The 21,858-nt window shown below is 38.1% G+C and overlaps 1 protein-coding gene across 3 annotated transcripts; it reads right to left on the bottom strand.

Moving 5' to 3' along the window:
* Window positions 1-419: 419 nt before the first annotated feature.
* Window positions 420-19,868, bottom strand: itga6a (integrin, alpha 6a). 3 transcript variants are annotated; one of them, XM_055032267.1, is made up of 26 exons: window positions 19,611-19,868; window positions 11,878-12,002; window positions 11,699-11,778; window positions 11,361-11,613; window positions 11,132-11,260; window positions 10,400-10,607; window positions 9,608-9,801; window positions 8,671-8,765; window positions 8,094-8,221; window positions 7,928-8,014; window positions 7,789-7,844; window positions 7,538-7,707; window positions 7,216-7,359; window positions 6,299-6,417; window positions 5,886-6,036; window positions 5,058-5,144; window positions 4,886-4,971; window positions 3,925-3,999; window positions 3,741-3,843; window positions 3,476-3,652; window positions 3,266-3,361; window positions 3,083-3,190; window positions 2,877-2,975; window positions 2,659-2,781; window positions 1,641-1,765; window positions 1,087-1,198 (listed from the first exon to the last, which is right to left on the bottom strand). In XM_055032267.1, exons 1-25 carry the CDS (start codon window positions 19,802-19,804, stop codon window positions 1,658-1,660), a joined length of 3,195 nt encoding a protein of 1,064 aa, XP_054888242.1. In that variant the 5' UTR covers window positions 19,805-19,868; the 3' UTR covers window positions 1,087-1,198; window positions 1,641-1,657. The 3 variants fall into 3 exon arrangements, with proteins under 3 accessions (XP_054888241.1, XP_054888242.1, XP_054888243.1); XM_055032268.1 differs by having other exon boundaries at window positions 1,115-1,198; window positions 1,623-1,765; XM_055032266.1 differs by lacking the exon at window positions 1,641-1,765 and having other exon boundaries at window positions 420-1,198.
* Between the last annotated feature and the right edge of the window lie 1,990 nt (window positions 19,869-21,858).

Raw genomic sequence — 21,858 nt, 5'->3', positions numbered from 1 at the left:
ATTAATCCTAATTCTTCATTCTAGCAGCTAGATGGTCGAGACCTGGACATGGATACATGGTCCAACAGAAAAAGGGTTTGGCTGACACCAGGCTTCTTGGCCTCACTGTGGACTTAAAGGCCGGGTTCAGACCAGAACAGTCAAGTAGTTTGAAGGAACTTGACAGCCTGGTTTCTCTGCTACTTCCTGAGACATCAATGCAAACATGAGTGAGCGTCAATGCAAAGCACCTCTAAATTTACACATTTCTCTTTAAAAACGGCTTTGTCCTATATTCATTCACTTTTGTGGAAGAACATGAGAAATAAAGGTGCGTCATCAAGTTTCGACAGACACTAAATTGAAGTAAAACCAAAATTTATAAAGTGCAGATTAGGAATGGTAAAGTCTACATCTTCACAAAACAAAATTGTCTTCAAGTGTTTTTATTTTTTTTAATTCATTCAACTTATACATTACTCCAAAAAAAAAAAAGAGTACAGTTATTACTTTTCTTTTTAACATATTCCCTTTGGATTCCTCAAAACGATCTGTCTCAGTGATGATCTACATTCCAGTGATTGCTACCTGAACGTAACAAGATGAGCTCAGGATTATCTTGGAGCTCATTAAAAATGATTCTTTTATCATTACATAGTTTTGACCTGACGTACCTAAGATGCGCCAAAAAGAAGGTTTGTAATAAAGTTCTCAACGTAGAAATCTTGGGGTTTAAATTTATGTTGCAGAAAGTGAACAAGTTGTACCTTCTTTTAATAATTTGAGGGCTTTTATATATTTATAGACAGTACAGCTCAAGACACAGCAGTAAACCAAAAGGCTTTGGTTGTATGGCTATTTTCATATAAAAAAATAAATACAAAATGTGCAGAAGTATTTCAATATATACAGCATAAGAAAAAAAATCCTTTGTACAGCGTGTAAATTCATTGTTTTCAACCCCAGTTTAAATAAAAGCACTCTATTCACACACTCAGGAAACATTAAAGTTTAGTGGCTCTAATCCAACCAGTTTGTAGAGAGAAATAAACATTCATGAATAATCGTCGTCGTTGATCCACGTCGTCATCCACTGCTTCTTTTCTAAAGCACCAGGTTTCATTTTTCCATCGACGTAGCCCGGAGTTTCCTTTTTTATCCGCACTGCGTGGTAGCGAGGTATGCTGTCGTCTTGTTTGGCGCGTCTGAAGAACCCGCACTGGTGGGAAGAGACGAGATTTAAACAAGAAGTTCTTCAAAGGTGATAAAAAAAAAAGGAGAGGAATGGAAGATGGTTAAACATGCTTTGCAGGTTTTGCTTTACAGAACAAGTCAGGAAAAGCGGTCTGCAGAGAACGAACGCTGCACACGGAAATACACTGAAGCATTTCTTGGCAGAACACAAGACACACATTCTGCAAAAAGAAACGACCTAATTATCGAGCACAAGCTGTTACTCTCACACAGAAGAAAAAGACGTCTCTTTTCTGCTGACGTTAGGGAGAAAGTTCCTCTAAGCGAAAGCCTCCAAATGACTCTCATCTTCAGCTCGGTACAATATGTGTCTGATTGAGAGTTTCTGCATTAGGTCAGCGGGTTTGGCTGGCAAAGCGAAGCTCGTTAGCAGCTGCGGTAATAATCACACTTCATGCCGACTTTACCCCCTGATCAGAGAGAATCAGGCTTCATCAGAGAGTTTGTCTTTGTCAGAGGGCTGAACGTGGATCTCTGCCTTGTGATATGCAGCATTGTATTGTTCTTTAGTCGGTCTCTTGAAGAAACCGCACTGAAGGGGGACAAGGGTGGGCAAAGGTTAGGCGTGTCATCATCCACTGAATGTTTTATGACTTTTTCAATCTAAACTCACATCTCTTTTCTTCCAGATTTCAGCTTTTAATATTAATATTTGGTTCTTTAAAAAAAAAAAAAGTATTACATACTAATTGAGAACATGTTAGTCAAACTACAACTATGCAAATGAGTGTTGGAGCTCAAAACTATTAGAGAAAAGTCAGTTGAGAGAGTTGTTCCTATAAGTCACCAAAACATGTACAATTCTAAGATGCTCATTGGATACCAACTAATTGAACATGTTTTACGCTGCTTTTTCTGACACTTTGCTCTCAGCAACAGCATCAGAAGCACTTTATAGGTAATAAACATCTCTTTATTTATAGCACATAGATTTATCAGGTATACCCTGTTTGGTTGCTTCGCCTTTAAAAATCTATTGGTACCACTTCTGTGTTTTCATATTTTGTCACATTTGAAAGAAAAACGTCAGTGTTTTTCATCAGGATTTTGTGTCACAAAGAAACACAGCTTTGATTCATGCCTGAACGCTAAAAAGTGACACAACATGAAAACAGAGAGGACTTTGAGCTATCGCTACCTGCTGATATTTGACATTAAAATTTTCCATGTATAGAAACAGGAAGAAAAAAACAGTGAACTCAACCAATATTTTGTATAAGTGTAAACATTTTTCTTCAGTTTTCGATAAATTAAATCTGTGTTTATTAGACACAACATCCTGCTACTCACCACACACAACCCATACAATCGTCTGTTTTGGTGATTCAGCATAGTGTGTGAAATCAATCAAATATTAAAGACATTTAGTTGATGTTAATGCCTTATTTGCATCTCTTTTTTTTTTTTTTTTTGCTTTTTGCTCACCTTCCACAACAGAAATACCATCAATGCCAAAATCAAGATTCCTGCCAGAACCGCTATCAGAATGATCCACCAGAGAACTCCGAACTGAGCCACGTCGCTGTCTGGGGATACGGGCACCTTCACCTAAAACACAATGTTAAGACACAAATGCTGACCGCAGCGGATTTATGTCAAGAAAGCTGAGGTTAATATTTCCATTCAGCTGATGAAATGCTTACAGTGAAGTCCGGAGATTTCAGGATAATGTTCTGAGCCGGAGACTCAAGTACAAGTGAAGCCTTCACAACTAAAGTTGTGGTTGGAAAGGAGGCGTATTCCTGTGTAAAAACAGAAACAAGAGCTTTAATAATGAATCTGAGCCTCCATCACTATGCTGACCAACTCTCAATGGAAAAAAGAGGCAATAAAAACTACAATTTGTCACCTCAATGAAGGTGGAGTTCCACAAACGAGATCTCAGCTCAACTGCAGTACCATCAATCCCCTGCAGAGGGCACTTTAGCACCACACATTTGCTTTCCTTCTCACAGGACTGCAAAAAAGAAGATGAACCTATAAGTGCTGCATATCTGCATGTTTAAAACAAAGCATATTTAAATCTACTCACCAAAACTTTAGTACTGCTTGAACGAAAAGCAATTTTGCCACCAAGTTTTCTTTCTTTTTTGACAATTTCCTGTTTTGTCAGGGAAGGAGATCTCTCCTGAAATCACATTTATTCATGTTAAACCAACACAGAACAAAGCTGTAAAAAAAAACTGCAGGAATATTTGAGCAGAAAATAACGTTTTAACATCAAATTCTTAGAAATACCAACCCAAATATCTTTGAGAGAGTGAATTTCAGATTGCGGAGAGCAGGTGATTTTCTCAGGTCCGTGAGATGTGACCTTCACCAAGTACAGAAGCCATTTCCCATCTTTATTGTCTCTGGGCCAATGAATGCGTAGAGTGAGGGGAGGAGGGGAGATCGAAGGCGTCCACAAGTTACTTATCTGGCGGAGAAATTCAGACGGCCCAGCTCCTGAATAGAACACTTAGAACAAGATTTAATGCTCTTCCATAAGTTATGACTAAACTCACCCTAAACGTAAAATTAATCAAACTTCCAGCATCCTCTTCTGTTTTCATTGCAGTTTCTGCTCTCACAACACCTCCAAAGGAAACCTGATTGGGTTTGGCTTCACTAATGGGGCAATAGAAAAATACTCAGTTTATATAAATAAATAAAACTATACATATATAAAATCTGCATCAATGTACCTACCCACTCAATGTCAAAGGAAATTCTGTTTTCACTTTGCTCTTTATTTTCACAGGCGAAATATTTTGATAACTTGTCCTAAATTAGAAGAATACAATTTTATCAAAAGACAGCTTATTTTTGGGGTGACATACAGTTAAAAACAAACATAAATACTAGAGATTTACAAAGAAATCAGTCAATTTTCATGTTTAAGTTTCTAGAACTAGAAACTCAAACTAGAACATACCATATCTTCCATAAGAAAGCTGCTACTGAGTGAATCCTTATTTTTATTGTTAGTGAGATATTTAAAAGATAAATAAAAAGTAATACAGACGTAAGAAGCTATTCAAAAGTAACATATATTTTTTTCTTGATTGTCAAATCAAGACAATGTCGGTGTTCACTATAAGAGAGAGCAAAAGTTGTATCAGATAATAGGAAGGAGGATCGGAGATCAGGAAAGTTGCTTCACTTGATCCTTTTTATGCTTCCACCACAGGGACACAACTCACCAAACTTGGATTTGGAAATGTTGACAGCCTTTAGAAAATCTCAGACATTAGGTCTTCAGGTAACACCCACAAACTTGAATTTTAGTAAAGGTAGCCAAACTACTCAAGCTAATCTTAAAAAAAAAAATCATTGATATTTACAAAGTTATATCCATAATAATATTTTCTTTCAGAAAAATTTAAAACTCTATTTTATACCATCTGATATCTCAAACATACAATGTGATTTCTGCTCTTAAAGTGCAGTGCTATGAAATGCAGTCTTCCCCTTTCAGGTTTCTCGTTTTTGATTTCTTTTTTTTTTTTTTTTTTTTGTGACTGCTGGTGAAGAGCTACCTTTTAACTCCATTTCCGAATATTAAAGTGGTACAAAAAGTCATCTATAAAGTTATGGTTTCCAGGTAACATGATACAGTTTATCACTGCCATATGTAAAGCTCATCTATTGAAATGAGCAGATCACTTACGTTTGGAGATGCAGCTCAACCTCAAACTCAGTGGTGTCGAGTTTTACAGCATTGTGCGCAGTGCTCAGAATGATGTAAAACATGACCTTGTGTAAAAAAACAAAACAAAAATACATATCTCACCTTAAAGTCGCTATAACTTGTCAAGCAACTCTTAAAAGTTCATGTTTACCTTTGAGTTGCTCTTAAATGGGTTTCCCAGCTCACACTCTGCTTCAGATCCATTATGGTTGGCAGTGCAGAGAATCTGCTTGTTTGACTAAAAAAAAGAAAAAAAAAAGTTATTTTTAAACAACACTCACACCCAAGCTGATTTTGACAAAGCAAATTCTATTCAATTAAAGTTCCCAAGATAAAAATTGTTCTGTTTCACTGTAAAGTTGAACATTTCAAAGCACTGCATACTATCTGCCCTTTGTCCTAAAGGCTTAAATAAGGCTCCTGCATCCACTCGTTTGACATATTTTCCATCCATGCTGGCATAAGAGGAACCCGCATTAGACAGGCCTAAACATGCTAAATTAATTTTGTAGTTAACTCATGACTTGGAAGAATGCGTGTCATGTTTAAGGTCAAGCGGTGTTCTGCTGCATCGGGACAAGGGTACATTGGTGGTTAGAAAAGTGTTAGTCAAATTTATCAAAAAAGTGGGTTGGATTGTTTGTTTCACTTTTAGTTTTAAACAACCGACATGCTGAGGTGAGTAAATCCTCACCAGTGCACACAAAGAATCGGCAATACTTGGAGTGAGATCAATTGATCAAAGTTTTGCGTCAATGTTGCAATGTTTGCACTGCAGTTGCATTGACAATCAGTGGTACACATGAGCATCAGACACTGGCTTTGATGGCTGTAAAATTTGCCACGTTTTTAAACATAGCTTGTGATCAAATTCTGCATGCATTAGTGTCAAAATGTACCAAAGTGATGCTGGAAGATTATTGTTTCGTCATGCCTGTGCTGCTGTGTTGTAAAGTTCTCACTATGGACTCATACTTACAGATCGAACTCCTGAATACGACAGGATTTCTGGAAATTTCCCCACAAGCTTTGCTTCGTAGGCATCGTCACCGTTATTATTGGTCACAGTCACCTTCACAGACAAGTCCTTCTTCTCGTAAGTCAGCATAAACTCTGGGATATTCTGTGCGCTGTAGAGATGCACAAACCAAAGAATCAGCTTTGAGGAGACATTTCTGACATCAATTCACATTTAGAAGCTCAAATTTTATCCAATGTAGACAAAGCAGACTTACTTATAGTAACTAAAAGACAATAAGTATTTTTTTTACTGCAGTAAATAAACTCAATCTCAGAGCTTTGTCTTAATTCTAATTGGATTTACAAACAATTACCATGAAATAATCTTACATTATAATTTTTTTTTTAACAATACAACATTTTTATTTGAACCTTTTGCTTAACGGGGTGAATTCATTCTTGCTGATTGGTTTGTAGTGCAGACTGTTCTCCATTTTTAAATTGCTATAACAAATCCTTTTATTTTTACATCCCTCCTTTACAAAGTTTACCTGCAACAATAGACCAAAAACAAGATGTCGTTAACAAAATGAAAATAGCAGTTTCCACAACCTGATATGAAAAAGTATTCATAGCACTTCAATGTTTTTACATTTGTCACATAACAAGCTTAAATTTATTTCAATGACATTTAATAAACTAGACCAACATCCAGTAAAGCAAACATGTGAAGTAGAACAACAGTGACACATAGTTTTGTAAGTATTTTGACAATAAAAATCTGAAAAGTGTGGAGTGTATTCATTATTGGGTTAATTCAGGTAATGATTTTTGGAACCATGTTTTGGTGCGCTCATAGCTGCAAGAACCAGATTGAATAGGCAACATTTATGAACAGTTTTCAAGTATCATCAAATTTAGAATTGGATTTGGGTCTTGACTTTAACTAGGTCATTCTAACACAATAATAAAATCATCCCATTATAGCTATGGTTGTGTGTTTAAGGTAAATGTCCTGCTGTCCCAGTGTTAAATCTTCTGGAGCCTCAGGTTTTCTTTCAGGTTTGGTCTGAATTTAGCTCCAAATGTTTTGCATATTATTCTTCTATCTTTGCATAATGGTTTTCTTCTTGCAGCTCTTCCATAAAAGTCAGATTTTACAGCGGATGTCTAATAGTTTTCTAGTTTCTAACATCAGTGCTGTGTAATTTTGGAGAACCTGAGATTGAATTACACACTTTTATCACCTACAATCCCAATACAGTTAACTGAACTTGATGGTTGTAAAATTATAAAATATAAATAACTGAAGTGATGTGATTAATTTTAAAACCGATGTGACTTCTTACCTCTGTGACGGCTTGTCTTGGCTGGGTGGCATCTAAAACTGGCATTATCTGAGGCAGACCATTTCCTGTTTTTCTGAGTTTTGCTTTAATAATTTCTGCAGAGACTTCGATGACAACGCTGCGCATCTTGTCCTTGATGTTGTCCTGTGCAAATGCAACTCAGTTAAAAGTTGAATAAGTTGAAAATTTTCTTGTTTAAAAACATTAGCCAGTAACAAAACAAGTCAAACTGACAGAGGTCTTTTGGGATTCAGACCTACGTATTTTCACTTATGATATCTTTCAGGTTCAAGCTAATTTCAATCTGACAATTGTGATTTACCTTAAGCCCGACGTTTATGCTAACACATTGCCCTGCGTTTTGATTCTGGAGCTCCAAGGTGCCATTAAACTGCACATCTGATTGAGGATGAGTCTCAGTCAGAAAAATCACTCTGGAGTTCAGTCCTTGTTTCCTGCGTTCTCTATCTGCCTCTATGGAGTAGCTGATTGCTGCAGGATCAAATTTAATGAGATGTTATTAAAACTAGTATACATCTGTGCACAATGAAAGATTATTTTTTTTGTACTCACTGAGCCTCTTGTTGTAGAATGCTGCTGTGTAGTTGAAACACGCTTTCACAGTGAAGCTAATGGTAAAAAAAGAAAAATTAACAAATAGAACATCCTGTCTGCAGAGTCTATTTGAGTGCAAGAACATCTGAAGACCCACCAAAAACTGGAATCACAGCCAACACTGAGGTCAATTTCCTCAGGAGAAACCGTAATGTTTTTCCTGATGTTAACAATTGGTCTCGCCCTGGAAGAAGGTTGTTAAATTAAAAAAATTAAAGACAACAATAAAATCTTCATTTATTATCCTCTTCCTCCATGTTTACCTGTAAATCAAAGCTGCATCTGACAGAGATCCTACAGCCAGGTCTGGGTAAGAGTTACCATCCAGGTCCATGTTTCCTGCCAGAGAATATCCAAAATATCGAAGGCTGTGCTCTTTGCCTGAAAGGACCTGAAATTAAGAAGAAGAGAATACTTGTTGCATCTGCATTAGTTTAACTGCTGGGAGTAAAAGATGTAATTTATAGTTCTGATTAAAATGTGCTTATGGTGAAGTAAAGAGTCTGATTGTCAAGAAGAATCTCAAAATGTTTACTTTCACTAGAGGAGCATTACAGCAAAGCTATGATGCTCCACTTGATATATAGTTGACAGATAAAAGGAAAAAGAGAGAAGGTGGAACAAAAAGTTAAAAGGGAAAGTAGATAAGGGGAGCGGAAAGAAAGAAGAATAAAGAGAGTACAACATCCTCGTCTGCTTTGCAATTGCAGAAAGACAAGCTAAAAGTTCCACTCAAATCATTTGAAGGTGTCATCTAACTTGTTCAGGTTTCAAAGAGGTACACATGTAATCCACACTGCAAAAATAAAGATACTAAAACAAAATATCATGAGAACCAACCTGTGCAGGAGTTGTTTTTATCCCCTGTGCAGATCCATGATAAATGTAGACTCTTCCTGCCCCCTCGTCGTCCTGTGGAGCTCCGACTGCAATATCTACACAGGTGTAATTGCTGGTTATTTATATACTCAAACTGCTGAGGCTGCAAAGGTTTATTCACTCCTTTGCATATTCATGTCCCTGGCCCTCACCAACATGTTGCCATTTGTCTGATCTAGCTTTCACTTCTAAACTGGAACTTGTTACTTGTTACATTTCAAGTAAAACTTCTGTGTATTTATCAGGGACTGATGCAACCCGTTAAAGCACAGCATTGCAAAGTGGAAAAAACAATGATAGTATAAATTAAAGTGTCCTGCATTAGTGTGTTCCACCCTGTAGCACCTTCTGCTACAATTTTACATCCAAATCTATTGGGGTATGCATGTCTCTGCCAGCTTTGCAGATCTAGATTAAAATATTCGTCCATTTTTCTTTTTAAAGCATCTCAATCGAGTCGATAAGACCAGCTTTCAAGTTTTGCAAAGGTTTTCATGGTTGTCCTGTATTTGTCTCTAAGAATCCCAATCAAGTATGTCCATCTTGTTGCAAAAGAAAAGCATACACACAGCATGTTGCTGCCACCGTCTTGTTTCAAGGGTCTAGCTGCACATTTAGGATGATGTCATATTCATCCTTCCAGAGTCATGGGGGAGCTGGCGCCTATCATTAGCTGTCAATTAGCTTGTCTAAAGCATAAGCAATTTTAAATGCAGCTTCCTTCACTGTCTCTCTTCTATAAAGACCACATTTCTCAAGTGCAGGACTGACAATTGTCAGGCCAACAGATTTTCCTAATTAACTGTGGTTTTACTCTCTTCTTGATAACTTTGAATTATCAGTCAGCAAGTGCAAAATGCCCGAAAACAAGAATTAGGTTTCAAAGCGGATAAATTACCATTAAATGAGTCCTGATTAACATCCCCGATGTTTTCCACTGCCAGTCCGAACATTGAATCTTTGGCCCCGTTTAGGCGAATCGGAGTTACGTTATCCCACTGTCCTGCTTTGTTGATATAAACATAAACGGCTCCACCGATGTCTGTGTCCCTCATGTAGAAGTAAGGGGCTCCCACGACAATGTCTTGCCATCTAAATCAAATACAGAAAATATAGGGACACTGCAGCACCCTCAAAGATTAGAGGAGAATTTTCCTCATTGGGTGTAATTCTAAGGTGATGTAATTCTCAGTTCTTTGTGAATAAAAGGAACCCCAGAGCATGATGGTGCCTCCACTGTAGTTCACTGTAGAAACAAGGTTCCTTCTGCGACAAATTTTAAATTTTAAACCAAAACATCCCATTTGGATTCACGACACATTTAGCAATGGAAGACTTTGGAGGATTTTATCTAGGCCTGAATGTTTTAATTGGAAGAAAATAATTCTGTCTTGCAGGCTCTATACAGGTGCACCACCAGCACTTGTTGGAAATTCCTGCAGCTCCTCTTTACAGCCTCATTGACTAATTTCAGTTTCAGTGAATCTCTTCTTCAGTTTTTGAGAATTTTCTGGTTTGGGAAATCTACCAGTTGTCATATACAAAGATCATATATCCTTTGTAGCCAATTTGCAAACTAAGGCGTCAAACTGATGGTCACAAATGAATCCAACAACTTAGCAACTTAACTTAATTTCAGGTTTTGTAACTGGTATAAGCTATACTGAAAAAAACAACAAACGTTCCCTACCCATCACCATTCAGATCGACCACGGCCACATCGTATCCAAATGAGGATGCCAGGCCCGGCCCGTGCAGAACTTGCTCTACTACTAGTTGCTCAACAGAGTGTTTCTTCAGCAGGGCTACAAGTCCCTTGTGATTGGCTCTCGGTGCGCCAGCCACCACAGTCAAGTTACGGCTCTTCATGATGTGGTGCCCGGTGTCCAGAGAGAACCCTTTATTTGAAACAGCAATATAGAGCAAAAACTATTAGCTTATAGCAGAATGGAAAAAAGACAGTAATTAAACAACTAACATCATTTCAACCCACAGTTTCTCTTCTACCTCTTCCTCTTTCTTGTTTGTGCCCAAATATGTAACTCAAACACACAGGCTGCCATAGGTTGTCCTAAATGTATGTATTTTGGAGGCAGGTTTTCCTGATACAAGTTGCATTAGTCAATCCAAAAGTTACTCTCCAACCAGACTGAATAAAATCTACTCAGTCAATGTGTGTCTGCTGATTTGAGAGGAACCAACACACACACACATGGCTGCTGCTATGACTTGTGATCTTGTAAGTTGTTTGATGGAAGCACAATGTTGTACATCTTATTTAAAACCTGTGGTTTCAAATAAGATGTTAACACTTCATGTTAACACTTCATGTTTTGCAGCAAACAATCGGATCTGTCTTTGCAAAGTGGCCCAAGTTAACACAAAGATTATGTACAATCTGTTTTGTTGGTAAATAACTCACCAAGGTAGCTGTGGGCTGGTACTGAGCTGCTTGGGTTTTTAAAGTTGTGGTTTTCAAACTCATACGGTCCGTCGTTGTATATATTTCTTTCTATCAACGTGATGTTATCTTGTTCTACTCTCACCATCCCTGGAGAGAATTTCAGAATTCAAACTTTTGATGCAACAACACTGGGTGCAGAAGAATTGTTAAGATAAACACAGTCTAAGGAATATGTAATGATAATGACCTTTCCAGTTTCCTGCTCCTGGGGCTCCAAACACCACATAATGGTAGTCCTTGGTGAAGGTGACCCCCAGACCTTGTTGACAGACTCCATACCGTGTATGGTCTGTTTCTCCGTCTCTGCCTTCACAAAATTTCCAATCACCTCCGTCCATTTTATCGTACAAGTCGATGGTCAAATCCTGACTGAAGACGTAACAGCGGCCAAGGACAGACTGGGAGCCTGTGCGATGCTTTTGATATCGATGAGCACACGTCTGAAATGGCGTCATCCAGAGTTCAGCTACGCAGAGCAATAAGAAGACACAGAAGGCAATGGAACGAAAATGTGTTGTGACGTACCACCACCTTTCCCCCGGGTCCCTGACTCTGCACAGACACACCCATCCACTGGTCCTGCTTAGTCTCCTGTCTTGGATCCTCTTTCAGTTGAGGGAACCCAAGAGAAAGAAACAAGACTTGTGTTATTCAAACAGGCAGGAAGGGTAGTAAGTAAGTAGGCAAGTCGACTGGTTTCTTACCGTCATCATCAAATTCAATGCGCTCACAATTATCAGACTCAGAGATTTCACACTTAAAAAGGCCCCCAGTCACATCGGATTTTTGTTTTTTTAAAGCCTTGGCTCTCGGGGCACCAATCAGTAACCTGAGAAAAAAAAGACACAAAGAAACATTTTACTTTACAGATTGTACGCTAACTTCCACCATCATAATGCTGCATTTGAGATTCAATCACAATCAAATACACACTTTTCAAAAAGGCTACACCGAACCATTTTGTTGTAGATGGAATATTTTGTTCATATCAACAGTAACAATGACAGAAAGCAAACCCGGAAAATAGAATATAATTAGAATTTTGATTTGGTTTTGTCCGTCCAAACACCGTTTACCCAAATTAAGAGAAAATGATCAGTAAATCAACGTCTCACACTCATTTGTCTGGCTATTATGTCGCCCAGTCAACAACTGCGACAGTCAAAAATGAAACTGCAGCGGCATCCTGTCAGGTTACTGCTTCACACACGTTTTGTTAAGCCGCAACGTCCCTTTTTATTTCCATGAGGCGACCTTGTTGCATTCCAAGCTGACGCAGTTTCCTCTAAGCAGTCTCACTATCAAGTGCATTTGTTCAAAGCATATCAGAAGAAAAAACAGATTCACAAAGAGATACATAACTGATATAGAACCGTCCATAACACACAACACAAATATTGCAATAAAAAAAGGAAGAAACATATAGAGCAAAAGTCCAAACTTGCCAAAAATACCAGTAAAATTAGCAAAAGCACAATTACGACTAAAACATCTTCCTGATATTCCGAGCAAATCCACGACAAAAATATGAAAAAGCAAACAAAAACAAAAAGCATCACATGCAAAGCAATTCTAACAAAATTTCAACACATCAAAAACACATAAAACATTTGCAAAAAGTACACAGTTACAACACAAGAATCTTTGTTGCTTCAACTGCATCTTAGGAAGTAGCAGCCAAATCAAAAGCTGCCGATTGAATGTCTTCGATTATGTAAATCATCATCTGGTGTTATCACCTGAATAATAACAAGGATTGGCTTTGCCTTGTGCAATTCAAATAGTATCAGCATATGAGTTGTTCCCCCACACTGCAAAAATACAAAATATTAGCAAGAAAATTTGGTCTAGTTTCTAATTCCACTGGTAGATCATTTCACTTATAACAAGACATTTTTCCCATGTTACAAGTGAAATAATCTGCATCAAGTATTTTCTCATCAATATTAAAGGATTATTGACTCTATTCAAGCTCCTATACATTGCTGAAAAGCTACTTATAAGCTAGCTTTGCATTACTTTTAAGTTTACTAAGGTATTTCCACTAAAAACTAGACCAAAACTGTTGGTAAGATTTTGAGTTTTGACAATGCATGCTGGTGAACAGCATCTTCTAGCACAAAGAAACATTAACATTGCAGCCTGTAAACAACTGGTAATTGCTGAGAACTTATTTAGTTTGCAGGCGTTCACATGCCCCCAAAATCTGGATTTTCATCCTGTGACAGGTCTGGAGCTTACAGGTGTTTGTGTTAACACAATGCCAGGATAGAAAGACATCAGCAACAACCTTAGAGACAACTTCTGTTCAACCCAAAATCAAACTTAAAAACCAAAAAGTTTGATCTTCTGACCTTTACTGACCTCAGTTATCGTTTTAATCTCACTAAAATTCTGGACGGTACGATGAGAAAAAGACCCTTTGAACTCAGGATTTCATCTCTTAGGCACGATGGTGGAGGGGTGATGATTTGGCAGCCGCAGTGGTTAAGTAGACCACGAACTCCTCTGTGTGTCAAAGTATTTTAGAGCCAAATGTGAGGCCATCTGTCAGCTGAAGCTCAGCCCAAAGTGGGTCAGAAGTAGACAATGCATTTGGGTGCTTTCTCAACAATGCAGTTATTATGTCCAACCTCAGGCTGAACTCAAGCTGCCACAGAGCGCCAACAAGGAGGACAGTGTGTCTCATGGCTGACTCATGCCACTGGTCAAGGGGTAGATGATAATCAACTCAATTTTGAACTTATCAAAGGCCTTAATAGATGGTTCTTTAGGATTCATTTATCTTTAAAAGGTGTTTGACACCAAGGAGTTATTCAGGTTTTAGGAGTCTCTCAGTAGACATTTATGGCCAAAAGAAACATATTTGTGAAGTTCTACCTATTTTCACATGCGAGTCGGCATTTGTCAAGCAAACCACTGACTGACACTGTCAGAGTTGTGAAAATGTGGAAAGCAAAACCACAGTCTAGCTCGTGTTTCCTGTCAAAGTTCGTGAAACAATCAGCTACAGCATGTGTTGTCAGGGCTTCTTCTTATATTGAGGAACTTAAAGTTCAGTACTTTTTTTTTCTATCAGAGAATTTCTGATAGGAAGACTAAAAGTTTACCCGTCATGTCTAAACCATCTAAAAGGCTCGTCACCTGCTGAACCAGCTCCCAGTTCCAGTGCATGAGGCAGACAACACATCTTACCTCTAACTATTACTACTTTATTTTTAGTAGAAAGTACCTCTGACCCACTTGTTCTGGACTTGCATCTCCCTTTGGATCTCTCAGCCTGCATCAGACTGAAGCAGATGATTGATCAAAGGGAGTTGTTTCTCTCAGTCATCGGATATTTCATACAATTTGTTGCACTGACCTTGTAAATATGACAAGGTGATAAATTGACTGTTGGGCTGTTTGCAGTTGGAGTTAAACCTGCCTGTATGTGGATTGTATTGGATCACAGGTTACTTTTGTAGTGAATATTTATTCATATTTAAAAGTTTTCTTTTAAAATCTCATATCCACTGTTCAAAACTACATCTATGTAAATATCATAAACCATTTAAAGCTACAAGAGCTTTAAGATAGAGCTTGTCAAATTGAAAGATTAAACAGTAGTGAGGTCAGGTTTTGTTTCTTATCTAATTAGTTCACAGTAAAAAAATAATAATTAAACAACCTAAAAATGAGAAGCTACGGGATCAAGTGTGCGCCACCATTCTGAAACTCACAATAGTTTATTTCTTCAAATGTGTGAGAGGAAACCCTGCCCGCCCTGTTCTCCTCCCCGCGACCCTGCTGCTTCCTCTCTAACCCATCTACTGATCTGTGATGCAGTGCTGTGGCTCCTCGTTAGCTCAACAAGGACCACAGGCATCCACACACACCGCAGGACACTTTACAGCCAGCTCCAATTTCACATTTGCACCTTTCTGCATAAGAACCTGATTAAAGAGATAATATCATAATCTGCTATCACAATCTGATTGCTGCACAATACAACAACAAAAAATTCATATGATGAGCACATTCTTCAAAAACAAACGAAAATAAATAATAATAGATACAAACAATATGCAACATTGTGTGATATTGAGAAAAATGATGCGTCCAAACAGTCCACAAAGCTTAAAGATGCAAGTCTCCATGAATTTAAAACTCACAGGGCCTACATGCAAAAAAAATCTCCTGAGAAGCATTTTACGTGTAGCTAAATATGTGCAACCCAACATAAACATTGAAAGTGGACTTCAGAACTAACAATGCAACATGCAAGAGAAAACATTTAAGTACTTTTCCACATAGTAAGGAGGTGGAATTTCAGTACTTTAAAATTACTTTTTCACTACAAATGTGTGTAGTGTTCTCACTGATTCACTTTACACAAAATGCTCTGGCTGCTGCTGACCTGCAAAAAGCTGGACACGCATCACAGAAGACGGTGCAAACATTCAGCGTCACATCAATTGAGCAATAAAGTCCACAAGTTTCCATATTCTCTGCTTTAAGAGAAACTTCCTTATCGCCGGGGAAGTTTGACTGGAATGCCTCAGTTGATGATTCACCGACGCCTTTAATCTATCGGGTTACATGCTCACAGATGGTCATGCATGTCCAGTCTAATGGCCTTTTTCTCTGGTTTCGCTGAGAGAATCCAGATCATTTACTCAACATCTTATTCATCCAGGAGGTATCTGAGTGCTTCTCCTGTGGTAAATCAGGAATCCTCTTTCACTCAGCCTAACCTAATCTAAAAAACGTGAGAGAGTTTTATTTAAACTCATAAAACTCTCCTTGGATTTAGTGTCTAAGAGTTTTGTACAACAGCTAAACAGGCTCCCTATCAGATAAGAGGAATGCTATCCACATGTTCAGGTCTCCTTCTTACAGAAAAAAAAGTGTGCATGCAGGATTGTGTAAAGTCTCCTTCCTCTCCTCACATAAAGGATTTAGAATAATCCCATCACGGCTAGAAGTGAAAACTGGCAGAAATGTGCAGCTGCCAGCAATCATTATCAAACATTTGGTTCACACGAGCGCAGAGAAGACAGGTGGGGTGAGCATGGTGGGTTGTGGTTTTCGTAAAGTTAGTGTTTCTTAAAGTTTTACAGCAGAGTTAGTCATTACCCGTGTCTGTGTGCTCCACTGAGCTTCTGTATGTGTTTGGCTTATTAGTTCATGGATCAGGTGAAAATTTAGAAAGATAAGATAATCCCTTTTTTAATCCTGCAAGTGGGAAAGTTAAGCTGTCACAGCAGGGGTTTGGCAGTACAAAATAAGAGTAACAGATGACACCGCAGAATGAAAAAATGGTGACATGTAAAAATACACCTTACAAGCTAAACTAGAAATGAACTGTAAATGCAAAAATATCAATGCATACACAAAAAGATATACACATTAAGATAAAGATTAAGTCCTACAGGAGAAGGATCCATTAAGTGTTAAATACCAGCTGACCTCAGTATCAGCACACTTCACTGTTTTACTGACAGCTTTCTGATAAGTTGTCTCTGAAGTAAATCATCTAAACTGAGCAGAAAGTTCTTCCTAAACATTTTCAATGAATAAACATTGGAGAAGAGTTTCTGTCTTCCGATAAGCTAGGATATTTTAAATTTGATACAGCTTAAAATTGGAAAAGCTAAATGTCTTGATTGGAGGCCTAAATGTTTGGAGCTCTAGAATAACTCTGCACAAGTATGGAGAGAAACACTTATTTTAAGCAACATTCAATGCAAGTTTTTTATTTTTACTGAATGATTAAGATGAGCTTCAATGATGTGGACAATAATAGACAACTTGTATCTCCTTTTACAAGTTGTCTATTATCAAAAGACCATTTGCTATGTAGAAGTAACATACATAAATGTTACAGTGATGTAATATTTAGCAATAATTTGGGCAGAAAATAACTACTGACTAAGCTATATTTATCTGTCTTTAGTTATCTGTCTCAGTCTCATTTCAGCAGACAGCTGTTTTCTACTGTTCTACAGCTTATATCTAGTGGGGCAATGTGAAATCTCCAGGTGTTAAAATTAATAGCATAGTCCAAAACTGTTAATAGTTAATATTTGGTATGTGTAAAGAAACAAAAGCAACTTTTCCCTTTATTTTCTAATCTTCCAATGTCAGGGTGAATTCAGTCAGGTAAAGGACGTCTTCATAACCAGCTATTTGCAACAGGCATAAACCTTTGAACCCTGACTTTGGCTTTTTGGGCAGTGCTGCTATTGGCTGGTGTTTACAAAGCAGCCAATCCAGGAGCAGCATTACATTTCCTTGGCTCTCTGATCCATAATGTTAACAGATAAACGTGCTCTAGAGTGTGTGTGTGTGTGTGTGTGTGTGTGTGTGTGTGTGTGTGTGTGTGTGTGTGTGTGTGTGTGTGTGTGTGTGTGTTTTTTTAAGTGAGTCGTCAGCAGTTGCTTTAGTCAAAGAACATTTCTGTTAAAACAATGACAACTTCTTGTTTTCACCTGAGCTCTGCTGTGCTTGTATTGCTTTTCATCAAAGAAAGTCTTTAAATTATTTAAAATATATTCCACGTGTTACAAAGATGTATTACACTTCCTGTTATTCATATTGAAGTCTATTGGTAGGTAGGATGTTTTTTTCACATTATGCTGATAATTAAGTATAATAACAGATGTTTGTCCCATTATATTCCAAGAAGATACAAGACCTTAGCACTGAGACTTTAGTGAACTTCCTAATTATCGCATTATTTTGAAAAGCAAAAGTTCAGTTACATGAGCCACACTCTGACATGATAACTGCTAGACCTGCAGATTTTTTTTAAAATGGCTTAAATAGAACCTGTAAGACATCATGAAGTAGGCTGAAAGATCTCAAAATAAATTGAAGAAAATAAATTGTCATTCTTCAAAAGTTACCAAGACATTCCGAACGCTTTAAGATTGAACTACAGAGAGAAAACCTTCCAGGCAGGGAGTGGATAAGTCACTGAAATTACTCCAAGAGAGCATCAGCGACTCTGTCACAATGAACTTGCAAAATCATCTAAAATATTTCAGATCCCACTTGACTCAGTTAAGGTCAGAGTTCATGAGTAATAAAGAGCCTGGACAAAAAAATGGCATCCATGCAAAAGTTCCAAAGAGAGAATGAGTTTTGCATTGCCAAAAAAAAAAACATCTTAATGACTCTCAAGACTTTAACGAAAATATTCTGTGGACTGATGAGACACAGAGTGGGACATTAAAGTTCTTTATTATTTACTATTTTTGTCAAAGTGGGCACATCTGGCTTATGCATGGAATCAGTCCATTTTAGCAGAAAGCTTGCAGAAGGAGTCTGTGAAGAGACAGTTCTGCTCTCTACTCCTACCTGCAGAAAACAAACTATCACGCCAGTGTCATGTTTCTGGACTCTGTTTGCCTGACAAATATAACATCAGTTTCACAGCCCTAAATCACTTCATGCTGCCAAACCTGGGAGACATCACACTTCTTCTTTTTATGTTCACTTAATCTTTTTTTTTTTTTTGTCCAGAAGCCTTGTAAGAAAACACCTTAGAACAATTTCCAGCTTGTTCTTTCCTATGTCGGTGAAATCAGTCAGATAACATTCCACAGGGCAGCGAGTCTTATCAGCCACAGGCAGCAAGATCAGCCAACAAGATTACGCCGCCAATAAGTGATGTTTCCTCTCCTCTAACACCAGAAATTTGCCAAAACCGGATCATTTTGAAGTTAACCTTTCCGGCATCCCTACAGTCAGTTCTTAGGAAATCAGGATGCTAAAGTGCTGCAACATATCGAAAAAAGTTCACTGGTGTAGCTGTCAGATTTACTTGCCAGGGAGCAATTTGGTAGTAAGCCGTTCTGTTTGATCCAAGCTCTGAGGTGAAGACACACAATGAAAGGAGAATCTGCAAAATAGGTGCAAAACTGAAGAGAAGCAGATGTTCCTCCTCTGGCTGTGCTCCCTGACTTGAACCTTTCACAGACACATTTGCATGACAGTCAGACCCACTGTGAATCCACTTGTTTGCTCTTTCTCCTGCTTTCCATTTCGCGTTTCACGCGTCATTCTACATGCAGAAACAAAAAGACGCTCTGAGAGAACGGGGACCTTTTTCCTGTGGCTTTACCGAATAAGCTGCAGCTCAGTCTGAAAGTAGAAACGTTGGCTGGATGTAGGGAGAAATCCTCCTGAAGAAAAAGCCCATGATCGACAACATCTTTGATGTGGGTTTAACTTCAGGAAGGAAAGAGGATTAGACCAAAAAATAAAAAATAAAAAATGGCTTTTGTTTGTTTTTACGTCCTGCTGCAGAGGTTTTAACATTTGTAAATATAAACCAAATGCAAAGTTAATTTCAGCTCTTTTTCAAGTGATTTTATATACAGTTAGATCATTTTTCTCCCTCACACCAGAACCGCGCGGTCCAAGTGGGTAATGAGATGAAATCACTTACAGGACTTTATTCGGACTGACTTGCTGGTGCAAGGCGAGGGAGAGGCCGAAGAGAGACCCCGGCTCCCCGCCTTTCCTGATGACATGACCGGTGTCCAGGTTGAACGCGCGCAGCCCGCTCGGCTCCAGCAGATGGCAGAGAAGGAAAAGCGCAGCCCGGACAGCAAAGTGTCCTCTCTGCTGCAGCAGCGCCATGGCAGCGAGGTCCACACGAGTCCGGCGGTCCGAGGAGGTTAAGAGCCCGGGGGTCCCGCTGCTCTTCCACCCTTACCCACTTCGTTAATGAGGAGAGCGGCGGACTGTTTAACCGGCTGCTCCACAGCGCCCCCCTTCGGCCGTCAGAACGGACCCCCGAAGCTACAGGTGCCTTTCAATAGTAAGACGGCTAAACATGCAAGAGTGACCTTATTCTAGAAGTTACTCAGATTGACAAAGAGTGACGTGGGCCTGCAGTGGGCTGAGTTATTTTATTTTCATTTTACAGGCGGGACTGTAAATGTTTTGAGCGCTACTGAAAAACAGAACTATGAAACTGTTTTGTAAATCTTTCAATAAAATAAGGACCACATGCATATTTTTTTTTGGTTATTGGATTGTTAAATTCTGATCAGAAAGAAAAGAAAATCAAAAACAAACAAACAAAAAATCAATAAATCCCTCAAATAAATATTTACTCATTCTTTAGCAATTATCCGTTTTTAGAAAAACATCACTGTTGCTGAATTCAATCAGCTAAACTTTCTGTTCAGCGTCTGGCTGTAGAGTTGAAAACGACAACCACCAGGTAACCGATGTTAAATAGCACAGATAAATAATCCTTCTCATCCATGGAGCTCAGGAACCCAAATTCTCCATTCTGCCTAAATGAGATCAAGTCATTTAGGCACTTTATCTCATCTGTGTTTTTCTTATACCTTGAAGTTGTTGTCAAGAAAAAGAAGCTCATGACTTCATTAATGACTGCATTTTCCTGAATGAGATTCAGAAAAAATGTGTTCATCCAGTCCCACCCAATCCTCCGTCCGTCAGCTGATGACTCATTCTGCAAAGCAGCTCTTTAAAACGGGAGCTAAAAATACACAAAGGGATGTACAAGACGGATGTTCACTTTCTATAAACTACCAAACAGTGTAAATAATGCACCAGTTACCACGAACCAAGAAAAACGACTACTTACAGCAGCTCAGTCACTTCATGGCAAAGAAATATTTTCTGACTCAAACATTAACTAATGAAGCAATGAGTTTCTCCTCCAATACTCCAATACTGCTCTTATCTGGTCCTTTGATTTTTTTAAAATTTCTTTTCTGCCATTAAAACTTAATTACTTCTTTAGCTTCGACCAGTTTGTATCCTATGAATTAAACAATAAGCTTTGATCTTTATTTTTTTGATCATCATTAAATGCGGCTGAAACTAAAACAATTAAATCAAAACTGCTATGAAATGAAGATCTGGTTGCTATTGTCATCTTCAATGATAGAAAATCTACTTCTCTTTACTTGTACTAAGCCAGTTCTGTTCCTTTCAACACGATGAACCAGTAACAGGGGGTTACTTTGAAACAGAACCTGCCATTATTTTAATCTGTGCTCTGAGCAAAGATGGATCTCATGACTTCCAGCCTCTGAAGGTTTTAAAGGTCAGAGCATGACTCTATCCGTCCTTTATCCGTCTCACTGTTGCTGTTTTGCAATCTCAGTTCAACTTCATGTTTCAAAACCACAGCTTATGATAATAAGGTGATTAAAAGAATATATTTTAATTATGCCATCATTGTTCAATAAACAATTGGTTTGCTAAGGATATGTGATGTGTGAAATTATATAGGCCTTTTGGTTCTGTGTGGCCTAAAACTTTACTACATGTACTAATCACAGTTCTGTTATAATTTCTTAATCAGCTGCAACTTGTTTCCAATAAATTATTCAGTTTGAATTAGATCTGAACAGTTTTACCCAACAGAGGAAACTGCACATCATAATTCTCAACACAAGAGTCATTTTAAGGACTTTAACAAAAGAAATACTGACAGGGAATTGAGAAAAGTGATACTTTTTACCATTTCTTTACTGATGTCCACTGTTTGAACAGTGAAAGATATTAAGGCAGTTTTTAATTTTACAAGGCTACCTGTGCATGATTAATAATCCACACTCTGCAACAGTTATACAAGTATAAAAATTACATCATTTGCTTTTAAATTTATGGTTTGCTGCCAAGACGGATTCTTTCCAGGTCTGTTGTGT

The sequence above is a fragment of the Poeciliopsis prolifica genome, unplaced genomic scaffold (assembly GCF_027474105.1).
Source record: "Poeciliopsis prolifica strain line A6 unplaced genomic scaffold, Auburn_PproV2 SCAFFOLD007, whole genome shotgun sequence".
NCBI lineage: Eukaryota > Metazoa > Chordata > Actinopteri > Cyprinodontiformes > Poeciliidae > Poeciliopsis > Poeciliopsis prolifica.
Note: the sequence above shows the minus strand (reverse complement) of the source record. Positions and strands in the feature narration are given on the sequence as shown.

Bases quoted from the DNA above. Each gene is read 5' to 3' on its own strand.
- itga6a (XM_055032266.1), bottom strand. From the start codon at position 19,804: ATGGCGCTGCTGCAGCAGAGAGGACACTTTGCTGTCCGGGCTGCGCTT. The intron at 9,802-10,399 runs GTAGGGAACGTT...TATTTGATTTAG, and splicing joins GTCGATCTGAATGGTGATGG to ATGGCAAGACATTGTCGTGG. The intron at 4,972-5,057 runs GTAAACATGAAC...TTTTTACACAAG, and splicing joins CATTTAAGAGCAACTCAAAG to GTCATGTTTTACATCATTCT.